Raw genomic sequence first — 16,560 nt, forward strand, 5'->3', positions numbered from 1 at the left:
TGGACAATATCCATGGCACAGAAAAAATAGTTCCAACAATGACAAAGTTTAATTTTCAATCTCTCAATGTATAACGATATATAAATGTATTCAGATGTGCCAAACAAAGAGATATCCAATAGGCAAACACAGAATCGAATTAATTTATTAATATTTATTTGTTTGTTTTTCGGCAAAATATAGTGTTCCATATGCAAATTTAACGTTTAAAAACTAACAATGTTCTATCAGAATCTCAAACACCTCACTCACCAGTTTCATTCATCAAGGGGCTTTTCTCGTTTCTTTTGTTCTTTTCAAGGCCAGAAGGGGGCAACACATCTCTTAAATGGCATAAATATAACCAATGATAGACATGTATTCAGATATCTTGAAAAATAAAGGTAGCCTATGCAAACCATTTTTTGGTAGGCTATTGTGAACTGTAGCGCCGATTGTCATTTAGGGCTATTGTTTAACACCAGCGATTAATGCAAACTCGCATTTGAAAGAAGAAATGTTTTTGAGTTATAAATGAAAATATCATTAGCATCATAAATATTGGCGCTGTAATTAGAATAATAAAATTCACTATAATAGATAGGCTACCTTTTTCGTACGTAACAGTTGTCTTTCCTGAACTGTATGGCTCCACCCAAAGCAATCCAGGTGTTGTTATCAAATAAATATTTGTCACAACAACTCTCTCAATTGCCTCTATCTATCTGAGACAAAGTCCAGCCTTTTTCCAGGTAAGGATGACGTCAGGCGCACAACAGCATCTCCTGTTGCAATTTCAAACGCCGCTAGGACCACGAGGAAGTCCCGCCCCCCCTAGCGTCTGATTGGCTCGAACGTACTTTAGTCCGCGATCCCTCACTGCCATTGGGCTACGGCGTTGTCGGTAAGGAAACGGGTTCAGATAAGCCTGCTGGTGTTTCGCGTCAGGTGAAACTCGCAGTGTGTTGTCGGACGTTAAAAGTTGTTTTTGCGTAATCAATCTAAACCGTAAAACGTAACTGTAGTTTTAATTTATTCAAGTACTAACCGACAAGCTACTGTTTATTTATACAACCAAAGAGAAAACATGAAGAGTTTGAAGTATCGACTGAAAAAGCATGAAGTTACCATCACAGTAAGTTACGAGTTTAAAACAGATGTGCTTGTTTTGTTTTATGAAAACTCCTGAATCGAAGTTTTGTTTTTTGGCATAGTCGATAAGCTTCATTTATTTTTCGGTGTGTTATTTAATCTACTTCTTATAGGTAGTTGTTTTGTTCTCAAGAGGGTTTACACTCAGATCGTCCAGCATTAAGGCAAATCTTTTGACATTTAATCATGTGTCACATCTCTAACAGGCCGGGACATGGGCACTGGTCTTTATGCTGCATGAATTAACATGAATATGCCGAACTTTGGGAAACTTTAAACTTGCCTCTCGTTGCAGTTGTAAAATATTTTGTTGACTGTATAAAAACGAGACCAGGGATCACTGGAAATGATTAAGATATCATATTGAGCTTCTGAAAATGAGTTAATAGTGTTATTTTACTCGAGTAGAACATGGAATCAAAAAACACAAACAGCCTTAATTCAGAAGCAACTGATCCTTGAGATCTTCACCCTCCCCTCTTTTTAATTTCCATGTCAAAGAGGCTGGCACCCAGAGCAGTGTGGGAGGCTGCATGGGGGCTAGTTATTGAAGAGCTTTTTCAAGGGTTTTGTTTTGGCTTTAAAATGAAGGGATCTCACTGTGAAGTGAAGACTATTCCGAGGAACTGATGTCGTTTACGCTCCGCATTTGATGATCGAATGTGCGCTCTTACTCTGTGAGCTGTGTTTTGACTTGATGCCTATTTGACACATGGGAAAAAGCATTTCCACATGCTTTCAGAGCTGGACTATTGTCACTGGTTACCCTCTGACTTAACAGAACACAAAGGATCATGGGAGCACACCCTCTCTTTTTGTGACATGTCTGTAGATTCTTTCAGTGGCTGGAAAAGTTCTCTCAGTTTCAGCAGTCATTCATTCTTACACACACACACACACACATAGCATAGCAAAAAAAAAAAACTTAACATACAAATAACATGAGAAAACTGTATCTTCATTCTTAGTTACAAATAGCATGAGAGAGGTTTATCTTCAGTGTTAGAAGTTTTTTACATTTATTTATTTTTATACACTTTTCCGTCAGACCATAGGACACATTGATGCGTAATCAGTCTTAATCAGAATGAAGTGTGTTATCCTGTGTTTTAGAACCATATAAAACCAGATTTTAGGAACCGCATTAAGATTTTCATAAATCCGAACTGGACAGTTGGTATCTGGTCTTAATGTAAATACCTTATGCAGAATATCCCCTGTAATCGAACATTAATTTATGTCCAATATCTTATGTTAAAACAAAGGTAATTTTAAGTCGTATTAGATATAGAAGAGTGTGAAACTTCTTTAGTTACTTTTTGACATTTCTGGTATGGGATTTGTATTTCAATAATTTTACAAATATTCATCTCATCATGAATAAACTTATTAAATAACAAAAAAACAAACAAAAAAAATGGCAAGAGCGAGGATCTCCAGTATTTCCAAAAGAGAATAGCAAAACAAAAATGTGCAATAATACACTAATAATATTTTAGTTTATTTGGATTATGTATATGTATACAGCAATATTCTAATAGCTGTGGAGCTTGTGACCAGAACATTAATAAAAATGAATATTAATCAGAACGATGGGTATGATGTGTGTTTTCTTTATTATTCAGATATTTTGAGACTCTGTTTTTTTTATCACTTAATATAAAATTATTTTCAAAAATGGCGGAAATTCTTTTATTATTTAAAAAAAATAAAGTAAAACTTCCACAGTTTTTGTTGTAGTGAAGACTTCTCTGTAGTCAATTATACGGCAATTATAGGGCCCTAAAAGCAGAATGACATCCTCAGTCGCCATTCGCCTTTATTATACAGAAAACCATTACAAAATATTCCTCCAAAATCAATTTATGTTGCCAGTAATAAATAGTCAAACAGGTTTGGAACAGCATGACGGTGAGTAAATGATGACAGAGATTTTAATTTGGGGTGAACTGATGATGTTTAGTCATTGCAGTGTACTGCAATGTTTACATTCTGCTCAACGCTGTCTTCAAAAGTATCATAGTGTGCAAGCAGTGGTATTTCTGGCTCTTTGGAGCCCTTGAGGCATGCCTGAGGCCTGAATTAAGTGAATGCACAATGTCCCCAGTACTGCATCTCACTCGCAGTTTCTGTTTTCAGTATTAATTTCAATGAACAAACTACCTAAAGCTATCAACCCTCAGAGACCGATTTCTCAAACCTTTCTACCTTAATTTAGTTTTTTTAGTTGAGTGAAACTTCCACAGTTTACTTTTCATAACATCTAAAGTGTGATCTCACCGATGTTTAATTGTACTAACTTGAATGTAATTGCCTCTCACCATATCTCAGCAGTAGTTTTCTGTAGTACCTTCTTTGCTGATTGTATCGTAAGTGACTGTCGCAGATTGTCTTCAGGATTGGCTGTTGTTTGGTGTTGAAGGAAAGATATCATGGTAAGATTACTTTGCTGAATCACTGAAGCGGTTTGCATTACAAATAACCATTTTAAGGGCTTCTTTGTTCTCTAGCTCCAAAGGGTGCACTGGCACCAAAAAGCAAACCAGACCAACTGTGCAGTGCTTAAAGGGATAATTCACACAAAAATGAAAATTGTCATTTACTGAACCTCACGTTGATACAAATCTGTATACCTACTAGGGGTCGACCAATATGTGTTTTTCAGGGCCGATACCGATTATTACAGACCAAGTGGACCGATAACCGATATATTATGTCTGATGTAAAAATGAATATTAATGTCAAAATTAAGAATAACAAGGGCTCTGACAAAAACTGCCTTCCCTGGTGTTGATTGCACTTCTTACTCTTGTCATCCTCCATGCATCCATCTACAATAAGGGTAATATAAAGAGAGAGTTAAAAGTGGGGCCACTGCACGCTTCATGATTAAGCCTATGAATACTGTACTACAGCTAAACAGCTTGGGGAAAATGTAAGTATTTGGCTTCAATAATTTACATGTTAGAAATGTATGTGTAATAGCATAACCTCTCATAATTATAATATAATAAGTGTAAATAATTTAATTGTCTTCATAGCTCCATTGTAGAAGTTGTGAAGAAGACTGTAACTATTTTAATTAAACTATAACACTAATAGCCTGTTATAGGCACACTGGGTTCAATAGCCTATTGAAATGTCAAAATTTATGTCGTCCTAATCTTGGCCTTTGTGACAGTCTCTTAATCTTAGCCTATGTGACAGTAATTTCGATTAGTTTTAATTTACAGTGCAGTGCAAATGAATCCATAAAACATTAATTTCAGTTATCTTTTAATCAAATGAGAGTTAAACTCAATTTTGTGGCAAACAAATCTGTTTACCATTAAAATTAAAACATGGAAGAAATAGCATATTGTGTGATTATTCTTTTAAACAAACGTTGTTGTTGTTGTAGTAGTAGTAGTAGTAGTAGATAAACCAAACTTTTATTTTGACGGGTTGCCATGAGGACCTCTTATGTGATATGACGATCGTTTTACTCAAATGAAACGGTCAAATGCTCATGAAGTAACTCTCAGAGCAGTTCTGGGGATGTTTTTCATGTATTTATGTCCTCATTTAGTGAGAAGGCAGATGCTGAAAACACCGCGAGCGTCGCGCACTTCAGTGTGTGTGTGTGTGTGTGTATAATCAAAACCGCGCGTCTGTGCCATTCACATATACAGAGAATTCATATTTAAATAAGTCTTTTTGCAGCTTAGTATTTACAGATGCTAGTCCATAGCGCGAGTCAATTTAACTGACCTACTTTTGATTAATTCATCCAAACTTTGACGAACTCCGTGCGCAGTAAATTCCCTTTATATGACTGGCTTCCGCGATTCCGTCTGCGTTTTCCTATCGCGGAAACCATAAATGGATAATATTGAGGTGTTTTGCAACTTCAGTGTAGTGGATTGTGATTTATTGCAACTTGAGCAAGGTCTGCTGCTGCCTTTGAGAGACAACTGATGCGTGATAATCACTGAAATTGTAGCAAGCGCTTTCAGTGTTAGATTGCAACTTGAGCAAGGTCTGCTGCTGCCTTTGAGAGACAACTGATGCGTGATAATCACTGAAACTGTAGCAAGCGCTTTCAGTGTTAGAGTGCCTTAGTCTTCCACATTGATTGGTCTGACTCATGACTCCCAACAAATCAGATGCGCGGTGGCGGAGACTGCTCGAGGCCACAGAGTGGTGAGTTCTGACAGGCTGCATCAGAGCCAAATACCGCGTTTCAAAATTAAATAATTTTATCGGCACATCGGTTTTGAAAACGACCGATAATCATAAAAATGAGTAATATCGGCGCCGATAATCGGCCAGGCCGATAATCGGTCGACCCCATCTGCCTAATGCGAAAGAAGATATTCTGCCGTTCCATGCAGTGGAAGTCAATAAGCTCCAATAAGCCTTTTGGTTCCCACTGTTCTTCAAAACATATTTGATGTTTCACATAAGGAAAAATAGTCTTCTGACGTCAAACCATTGGATTTTAAGTAATTGTTCAAATAAGTAATTTTATCCAGCCCTACTGCTTATCTTTGATCTAAGTAATTGGGGTTAGTTTGCTGTATCCATTGGTCATGTTATTTAGTCCCCCCATCAGGAATAACCAAAGAGTTTTATTTTCACCATCTGTAAAATGTTTTGAAAAGAGTTAATCATCCGGTCCTCCAGCAATATCGTGCAGCATTTATTTATTTAGTTATTTCCTGAATTGATTGGTGAAAGTACAGGAGTGTCGAAACATGGTGTATCTCTGTTTGTGCCTGCTGTGTCTGTCTGAAAGCTTTGCTGTGTCCGTGTCTCCAGTGCCCACTGAGCCTCTCTGAAAGCTTTGCTGTGTTAAGCTCAGGCCCCCAGTGTAGTGGGAAACTGACAGTGAGGATTGAAGGTTATCCTAGGATGAATAAATGGCTGGGGATTACAGGCAATGGGAATTTGTTGTAGTTGAAAGCCCTCAGGCTTATATGCACAGCTCAAAAGTCTGGAACCCGGAACCCTGTCATCAGTACACAGCAGAGCTGACGTTACTGCAATTAGATGAGTTTCCACTGAACCCATTGACTAACATGTAGTTACAGAGTCCGGTTCCCTGTTCATTCCTCACAGAGAACTAATTTGAGCTTTGCTGTTAAAGTATTGAGTATATTGACAGAGGGTAAATTAAGTCCAAAAAGCACGGTTTTACTTTATTAAAGTGGAAAGGAAAATTACCTGATAAGCAGGTTCGTTCTCAAGTATGTGATTTGCACATGGTATCAGATTATGAATCTCTTTTATATAAGTAATGCGCATGAAAGAAATATTAGGCTAAGTCTGATGGTTAACACATTATAAATGATTTAAGAGTGTTTTCCTTTTGCACCGATTCAAGGCGGTTTAAAAATCTGTGTGCTCTGTTTTGAACATGTACAATTGGGGTCTCATCTGATCTGAGTTCATTAATTCAGAAAGGCACTCGTGGAGAGAGAGAGAGAGAGAGAGGATGTCTTGGACCAATTGTGTCTTCAAGAGTTTTTGATAACACGAATGTCACATTATTTTGTACCTGAAATGATTAAGCTGATCCACTGCAGAGAATTTGGGAGACTGATTAATGAACGTGCACTTTAATGCAGCTTAGTTTTAAGCGTTAGTATAGGTGGTTCTTGGCCAGAAAATTTGGCTCTGTACTGGTCGCTAAAACCTGCTGGTCTTGAACCAGGAACTGCTGTCGCCAGAGGTCTGGGGGTGGAGGGCCAGGATAATCTTTTCACCAAGTTTTCAAAACCGTATTTCAGGACTGACTTGTGAAAAAAAAAAAAAAAATCAACCCAGAAAACAAGATTGCTCCCATTATTGTGAACAAAGCTGTCTGCACAGGAACCGGCTGATGCCGTGCACGTTCAGTTAATGGACATCCCGTTTCTGTGCCATGGCACAGCAGCTTAAGCTACTTTATTTTTTCCCTGTCCACTTAACATTTTATTGTCACTATAAAACAGGTTAGTTTGTTACTGTGAGGTTTATTAATGGATTCTGGTTATGCTTGTGATTTTTGATTTAAAAAAAAAAAAAATTTTAATGTTGATTCAAAGACTACAATGCTGTGGCCAGGTTGTGTGATGTAATTTATTGAACCCCCTTACACACTTTTGTCAGTTTCAAAAAGTTTTTTGTTGATGATGATGGATGGAAAAACTTTTGTGAATTTTGAGAGACTCTATTTGAGCAAGTTTGTACATTGCTCATTTGAAAATGGAAGAAGCCATTTGAGGCAAATGTTTAATGCCATTTGATCACTGATCTTAAAAGTGCAGGGCTTATCAGCAAGTTTTTAGTTGTATGCAGGCTTTCTATGGCTCTTCCTCATTCCATTTTTGTTGAAGTCATCCAGAGGATGGTTGGAAAAAGAGAGAGAGGAATGTGCTGATATGTGTACCAGATGTTACCCAGTTGTATGATTGGTGTAAACAGCATAACATCTGGCACGTTTCTTTATCACCCCCTATTTTAATAAATGGTTCACTCCTCCCTTCCACTCTATCGGAAACGGACTGTATCTACTTATCTGTCCCATTCTCACTCTCCTGGGAAGGGTCTGAAAGGATATGAGGCATTTCTTGCCTCACCCTTTCTGAGATCACCTTACACAACCAAAACAGCCACTTTTCTGCTAGAGGATAGGAGACTTGTTTCAATTTTTATGCTTTTGAAACTTGCAAGGAGAGGGGAAATTTTAGATGATGTGTTCACTAATTAAGTGTTTAAAATAATAGGGTCATTAAGTAACAGGTTTGTCTTGAATTTGTGTTACACTGAAAAAAATGATTCATTGTATTTACTAAATTTTTTTTAAGGTAAGTGGTTGCAATCAATTTATTTTAGCTACATTTAAATAAACAAATTTAGTTGACTAATTTTCAACACGGTTTTTAGTTCTTAATTGTAGCTAAAATAAATTATTTGCAACCACTTACCTTAAAAAAATTTTGTATAATTTTTTTTTTTTCATGTGTTGAAAGTCCTCAGTATAGCACTTTTAGGTGACAAAAAGTTTCTTTAGTTTAGTTTCGTTTCTATTCTAATTCTGTATTTTTGTCAAAAGTAGTTGTGCTTGCTAAGCAGTAAAGCAGCTGTTTTTCTGTTGAGCCATTTTCCCATGCTTGCCCACACTTGTCTTGTACAATAAGTGTGTTCAAAACATGTACAAAACAACATGCTTCCATGACTTTGTATGTTTTGGAGCCTGTAGTAAGGCAGGGACCCTCCTTTGTCTTTCTTCATCTCCCTAGAGTGTTCTCAGATAGCAGTAGGCTATATTCATTTGTAGACATGATGCTATAAAGAATACTTTGTGCCTTTTTTTTGTATTTACTAAACACTCATCCCATTGTCCATACTTCTCCTGTTTTCTACCTGGCTCTTTTCCCAGAAACACCATAGAAACCTTGAGTATCCATATCACATGACATCATTTTGAGACATTTAAGGTATTCCTGGTATTTGACCTTTCACATATTCCGTTTCACTTGGGTCTTAACGTTCATAAATGCCCCCAAATTCTCATTAAGGCCTAACATCACAAACAAGAAAACCTAACGGATAAGATTCAGGAAACTGCATTAGTGTTCTGTCACTTAAGATCTATATTTGTGTTAGTGTTTACTATGTTAATTTGCAAGCTTTTAATGAGTCGCTGTAAGAATCATGTTTAATTAATAGAACTGGAAAAAACAAACAACAAAAAATAGCAGCACGTCGTTGATGTGACCCTGGACCACAAAACCAGTCTTAAGTGTCAATTTTTTGAAATTGAGATTTATACATCACCTGAAACCTGAATGAATAATCTTTCCATTGATGCATGGTTTGTTAGGATCTGACAATATTTGGTCGAGATACAACTATTTGAAAATCTGGAATCTGAGGGTGCAAAAAAATCTAAATATTGAGAAAATCGCCTTTAAAGTTGTCCAAATGAAGTTCTTAGCAATGCATATTACTAATCAAAAATGAAGTTTTGATATTTACAGTAAGAAATTCACAAAATATCTTCATGGAACATGATCTTTACTTAATATCCTAATGATTTTTGGCATAAAAGAAAAATCGATAATTTAGATCCATACAATGTATTTTTGGCTATTGCTACAAATATACCTCAGCGACTTAAGACTGGTTTTGTGGTCCAGGGTCTCATATGTATTGATTGCTATACGCTTAATGTTTCAACATAAAGCAACCGTTGTAGCTGTTCAAAAATGTGATAATACCTAGTTTTTTTTATAATCTGCAACAGAAAAGACTTTAGTGCCAGCTCAGGAGCTGGAGAGATGGATAATGAATGAAATGTGTTGCTGCATATTGATCGTGTGGAATGTACTTGGCAAACAAGAGGCTGCAGTCCTACATGCAGAGACACTATTCATTGTGTTGATGAATACCTAAGAGAGATTACTCTCGGATTACTCATTAATTATGGGCTATTTGACCAGGTATCCAACTATACCACCCCAAATTGCATTGGGACCCCAAAACCTTTGGATTGGGTCTGTTAATTACAGTTGTCAAATGCTGATTTTATTTATTTTTTTAATTTTATTTATTTATTTATTTTTTTTAAGTCTTTGTGATAAGGCTATTTTGTTATGTTGAGAAAAGTGTTAATAAAGTTTGTAAGTAGTGCATTTATCATTGATTGTATTTATAATCTGATTATCTACGTTATTAGAACGCGATTTCAAAATTAAAACGAAGTGTATTTGAGGTCCTTTATGAAACATTTGAGGTTGATCTGTTTTATGAGTAGAGGTGTACAGTTTTTGGAGAGAGACATACTATGAAACTGGGTCTCCAAACACTGTCTGACAGCCTGTGATTTTGTGTGGCTCTAGTACTGCTGATCTCAGCACGCACACACACGCACACACACGCGCGCACACACACACACACACACACACCTCAGTGCTGAACCACAGCAACAATAACTTTGACTGCAGCTGTGTTGGGTCACAGTAATCAGCAGTAAAGAAACCTGACGAAAGGTGTTTCTCAGAGTCAGACAGCTCCACTAAATCATTTACTATCTTACTTAATAGGAGCATAGAAGCAGATTTTACTTGTCATCACTTTGGATGTTTATTTTAACAAATCCGCAATAGTTTGTTAATGTAAGGCGTTTGGACTGCCTCCTAGAGGAGAGATGTGGCACTGGCACGGCTCTCACGTAGACCATTTTCTTTATATATTGACAAATGTACTCTGTTTTTTGCCCACTTTTCTTACCAGTAGGTTAATGGTCTACTAACCCCACTCCACGGAGAAATGAATTCATGGCCCATTGTTTTGTCAGCAGCATAACTCTTTCAGGTTTGCTCCATCATAAAATATCTGCTGTTAAACCAGCTGTCACCCCTTCTGCTATTTATACCACCTTGGTAAATGATAACTTGCAACAATGTTTTATGATAAATGTGTTTTTACTTGTAGTCCATCAAAAAAATAAAAATTCTTCTCACTCATGTTTTTCCATACTGCTGAAGAATGTGCTTATTTTGCCATATACAAACAAAGTCAGTGTTGTTTTTGACCCTACTGATGACTTTTTTTTTTTTTTTTTCAAAATATCACAGAAGAAAAAAGTCATACATGTTTGGAATGACATGAGGGTGAGTAAATGATAACATAGAAATGCCTTAAGGAGGTCTACCATCCTAGATGATGCCTTTTTTTTTCTTTTTTTTTTTTCTCCCATGTAGGGAAGAATTTAGTAGGCATTGTGTGTGTGTGTCTGGTATGTAGGAAGAGGAGGGGGAGTGAGAAGGAGTTTCTAAAGGGTGTAGTGAGACAAGTCTTAACCTGCCAGTCTCAGCATTGGTTACTGAGTGGAATGGTTGCTAGGCTTTAGCTGGAGTCACAGCGGTGTGATGTCCTTTCTTAGTCTCTTTCACACTCAAACAAACATGCAGACACACACTCATTTTTGCTATCTGTTCTTCTGATCAACACTGATCCACTGATTCTGATTCTCATCGGTGTGTTTTGTGTACTTCTGAGTTATGTTGGCTTTATGTTGTTTCAGGTGTTTCCTTCAGGCAAATGCAATATTGGGCCAGATGAATGTTTTCTTCTCTTGTTTTTCTAGTGGGATTTTACTGAGACCTAGATGAGTTAACTGAGGTCAGTCAAATATTGTTTTAATGAAACACGTGGACCTTTTGAATTTCTGGAATGCTGTGAGCAAGTTTTGCAGTCAGTTCTTTTAAAGACCCCTTGATGTTTTGAGGCAAGTTTGCAAGTGTGGGACATATTGAAGAGATCATCGTAGGATTGACAATAGCTAGAGTTACATCATAGACATGAATGTTGCTTTGATACTTGCTAGTCAGTGGGTGGGAAGTTTTGGACTGCTTCAGAGTTAGTAGACAATAAAATAATGATAAAATAAAAGCCACAATTCAAGTTTTGATTTTCAAGTTTAGTAAGTGCATGTTATTTGTACATGAGTTTATGGATGAATGAAAGGATTGCAGGAACAGTCATCCATCTCAGTGGTTAAGTCAGTCCATTAGGGGGCTCCAGTGTTATTGTAGGGGAAAGAATTGAAATGTGTTAGAGAAAGTGCTGTCACACTCCTATTTTCCACCACAGACCAGAATCCACAGAAATGGGAGCAGGCGAGGTCACTATAATGTAATGCCAAAAATCCAAAGCATTCCCCACCATGACTGTTGTTATTATTAAAGAGACCATTTCCTTTTTTTTTTTTTTTTTAAGCTTCTCACTCCTCTCTTTCTCTCATGTAATACACATTTAATCAAACGGGCTAAAGAGTTTTGATAATCTTTTATCCAGATGTTCCATGTTTTCATAATTTTTAGGAATTTTTCAGTGTCAACAAGTACACAAACAAATAGGTGGAAATATCAGAGCACATTTTAGAGAGGCTCTCTCCAAAGCTCCATAAAAGTTGAACTTTTAAATAAACGTAAGTTGCAGAGGCTGTTTATTTTGGCCCCCTGACATGGGAAGGGATCCTACTTCATTTTGTTTGAAATAACAATTGAAAAAGGGGTGACTGTGTGAGAGAGTTATAGTGGGAGTTATTTAGTCTGGAATTCATCCTCATTCATCAGAGCGGTGATAGGACTCTGCTCTGGTGGAATAAGATGCCTCTGCTGTGATAGAGACGTTGGACGGACTGGCGCCGGTCAACAGAGGATGAACTCTGAAGAAGTCATGACTCCCCTGTCTAGAATCCACTGAGATATGCTGTGCCACCCACAGCCTCTATCTGTCCCTCCTGACTGAATGATGAATAAGGCATCTGATCTTACTGCTTTCAGTCTGGTTTAAAGTTGATCTCATTCTGAGCGCAATGACCAGCTGCATTTGTGCCATAAACAACCTTTTTTTCCCCCGTATTCAGCAAGGACACAATTCAAAACACATAAACTTGTCAAAAGTGACCGTAAAGACATTTATAATGAAATAGAAAATATTTCAAATAAATGCTGTTCTTGTGAACTTTCTATTCATTATTAAGCAGCACAACTGTTTTCAACTTTGAAAATAATAATAAATGTTTCCTGACTACCAAATCAGTGTGTTAAAATTATTTATATAGAATCAAGTTCAACTTCAACCATCACAGGGATAAATTATTTTTAAAAATATATTCAGATAAACTGTTATTTAAAATGATTATGATAATATTCCACAGTATTATGTGTTGCTGTATTTTTGATCAAATAAATGCAGCCTTTTTGAGCATGAAAGACTTCTTTCAAAAACCTTAAACAAAATATTATCTCCATATCCACTTGTCACGTTACAATATATAGCGCTGATTAGTAGTGAGCTTGCTTTTTAATTAATGAAATCATCTTTCCCTCCGACATATTTGCCTTGAACTCTTGCCAAGTGCTTGCACGTTTCCTAAACACAGGCATGGGCATGCTGATGAGATGTTAATTTTTCATTCCTCTCTTATGTTGAGATTCTCTGAGTGTTTGTGGAATAATGAGCACTCTGCTCTCAAACACTACTCGCTTTTCATTTTAATTAAGAAGCTTTTTGACAAATGGTCAAGGACTTGAATATTTATAAGAGAATTACATAACACAAAAGTATTAAGTTGCCTAATAGTGTCAATGATATCGCTAGATTGTCCCATGTTGGTTTTGTGATGTGCTAAGAATTATGCAGTGGGGGTCTGAAGAAGGATGAAATATGAGGATGACACTGTACAGGTCAGCAGAAATCTGATCTTGGGCTTTACCCAGCTGTCGGAAGTAGAGGAAAATAGCAGGGAAGTGTACTGACCACTGGGTCAAAGGTCAGATCAGAAGGTTTTGATCAAACAGCTGGACGAGACCCAACTGTGTGTCTGTGTTCCTGTCTGGCCCTGTCTTGTTTTCGCAAAATCTGTATTCTTCTCAGTTTCTCCCACAAAGAGACAATGATAAAGTGATTGAAACAATGCTTTGTGCGCTGTAATATTACAATCAATGCTAAATAAACACCTCTTTCTTTAGTCACCTTTAATCTCTAGTAGGGTCATTTTTATATCAAAATTATAGAATTACCAGTGAGTTTACAATACTTCATTTTTGATTTCATTAAAGTAATATTAAACTTGCAAATAATAATTAAAATGCAAATAATATTCAGCTGAATTCACTCCTTAAATTAAAACAATGGCATGCAGCCCTCAGGCGATTCTCAACTAATCAGCATTGCTTCAAGTTCTTCCAAGTGATTATTTAAGTAAAAAGTTGGTAATAAAAATTTAAATACAGTCACATTCTCTTTGTCTGGTCAGGAAAATTGTTGAATTGTTCAACTATTGTTGAATTATTATTTATTAATGAATTATACATAATACTGCAAGGCCTAATGGACTGACCTGTTATTTTGATCTGAATATTAAATGTGTGTGTGTGTGTATATATATATATATATATATATAATTATTATTTTTTTTATTTTATATCATTTTACACACACACGTTTGTTTTTGTGAAAAGTGGGGACATCCCATAGTCGTAATGGTTTTTATACTGTACTTACTGTATGTGCTATTGCCCTACATCTACACACTTGTGTCCTCAAACCATATATACCAGTACACACACAGACACACGTTAGTTTTTTTGTGAAAAGTGGGGACATCCCATAGGCATAATGGTTTTTATACTGTACAAACTGTATGTGCTATTGCCCTACACCAAAACCTACCCCTTACAGGAGACTGTGCATAAGTGTTTACATGAATACATTGCCAAGACATTTAAACCAGGAAGTGTATATGACAACAAGTCTTGTGATTATTACTTTGTTAGCGTCCTATGTTTGACATCTACACTCACTAGTCTAGCATTCTTTCTCCTACTGTAATAATGACACCATAGGAGATAACTGAAGTTAACTGGTGGGGCCAGAGCCAACTACCTTATAGTTAGAACCGAAGATTAGATAATGTGTGAGAAACAGATATGCCCTATGTCTGTTAACTCGGGTTCGGTGTTATGGCAGCATTACACCCTTTTCAGTCATAATATTTGGAAAGTCAGTGGGACGAGACTGCCATCAGCCAATAGCTATCTTCGTTTAGCTATAGTGTACATATAAACAGATCTTCCGATAGTTCCTCTCTGCTTTTCTTTAGCATACCGACACACTTTGCTGAGATCATCAAGATGCCTTTTGGGAGGGTAGCGACCCTAATTAGAGCATCCATTTAGCCCAGCGCTTGACAACAGACACTCGACTTTAGCATAGCAGTAGACCTTCAAATAGTCTCCAGCTAACTACAGTGTGCACAATAATGACAGGTTAGACCAGGGTTCCTCAAATTTTTCCCTGGAGGGCCAATCCACTGCAGAGTTTAGCTCCATCCCTGATCAAACTCACCTACCTGTGATTTTCGAATGATCTTGAAGGCTCTGATTAGCATGCTCAGGTGTGTTTGATTAGGGTTAGAGCTAAACTCTGCAGGAAAGTGGATCTCTTGGGTCAGATTTGAGGATCCCTGGTTTAGACCCTTAACCCTCATAATACAAATCAAACACCACTAGAGACTTACAAAATGTTTCACAAAACAAGTGATTTACATATAATTTGAATGAGTTAATGAATAAGGGCAGTTTAATGAGAGATGAGTGCATAGGAAAAAATGTTTTAATTTTTTTAGCATGACGGGGATGAGTTTCTGAAGTGAATGTGGGACAGTCTTATATTAGTATTGTTTATATAGCTATATTGATTTATATGTTGAATTTACTTTTTTATATATTCAGATTTCATTTTATTTCAAAAGTTTTGGTCTTTTTTTGTGCTTCTGTAATTTTTTTTTTTTTTTTTTTTAGCTTCTTATTTCAGTTTAGTTCTAGTCATTTTAGTACTTCAGCTTTAATTGATTATATTTCAGCTTTTTATATTCAGCATTTGATTTCAGCCTTATTTAAATTAGAACTTTTTTTAGTGAACCGTAACCACACTGATGTGGGAAATTGTGAAGGAAGGTCAAACCAGTTTGCCATGCTCGGCACTAAAAATTTGGATCACATTAAAAAACGTGACCCGAGATGATTTTCTTTTTGCATACTTCTAATATTGGTTGCTTTTTTTTTTTTTCTTTTTTTTTAATACAAAAAGAGGATATTACACCAGTATTCTCTGCTTCAGGCTTGTGATATCCGGCTGTGAGATGTTTTTGATGTGGAATTAGTGATGGGGTAGGCTACTAGGCTGAACTCCAAGAATCCCGTTCTTTTCCTCTCTTCCCACCTTCAGCAATCCCACCCTTTACAGTCACTTGAGAGGGTTACGTCTGCCTCCAGAACTTTCTAAATCCAGCGTGACCGCTCTCTGCTCCACTTTGGGGGGGCCGATTGTGGTTAGTGCAGCACTAAATCAGACCTGTTGATGTGTGGATGGCATGTCACTGGTCTGAAGGGACGAGAGTTTTTCTGTGTGAGAAGAGTGGAAATATGACCAAAACAGATGTATGCGATGGCCTGATTTTTAGCTGCAGGTGTCCTTACAGGGAGCAACGATGTTGAGTGAGCTGTTGTGCAGATTTCAGCTTATGCCATTAATAATTCGTAACTGTCAACATATGGCCCTGGGCTAGTGCAGGTTAGTAGTTAAACTGACTCGGTTACTCATTTTATGCAATGAGACCCATGCTCATAATAACTGCTTGGTATTGCTCTATCTCTTATACTCTCTGTGTGTTCTCTTCGTATATCTGGACACAAGTATCTATAGCTTTCTTCTATGTGTCTTGATTTATGGCCATGTACGTGTGCTGTTGCCAGGCAAGGCTGTGGGTGTGTATGTGTATATGTGTGTGTGATTTTGGGATGGGGGATAGGGTTTCATTTTTACAAGGTGTTGACATGAATTATAACACATAGAGACACCCAGACTGCCCGGCAGCCAAGATTCAAC

General features: G+C 36.9%; 1 protein-coding gene across 2 annotated transcripts in view; it reads left to right on the plus strand.

The window, feature by feature from the left end:
- Positions 1 to 882: 882 nt before the first annotated feature.
- uacab (uveal autoantigen with coiled-coil domains and ankyrin repeats b) overlaps positions 883 to 16,560 on the plus strand; it is a 67,660-nt gene continuing 51,982 nt past the window's right edge. For both annotated transcript variants that reach the window (XM_058781649.1, XM_058781648.1), the window contains exon 1: positions 883 to 1,114. In XM_058781649.1, the coding sequence (XP_058637632.1) occupies positions 1,067 to 1,114 (48 nt within the window). In that variant the 5' untranslated portion in view covers positions 883 to 1,066. The remainder of the gene's footprint in view (positions 1,115 to 16,560) is intronic.

This window comes from Onychostoma macrolepis, chromosome 07, assembly GCF_012432095.1.
Source record: "Onychostoma macrolepis isolate SWU-2019 chromosome 07, ASM1243209v1, whole genome shotgun sequence".
In the NCBI taxonomy this organism is placed as follows: domain Eukaryota; kingdom Metazoa; phylum Chordata; class Actinopteri; order Cypriniformes; family Cyprinidae; genus Onychostoma; species Onychostoma macrolepis.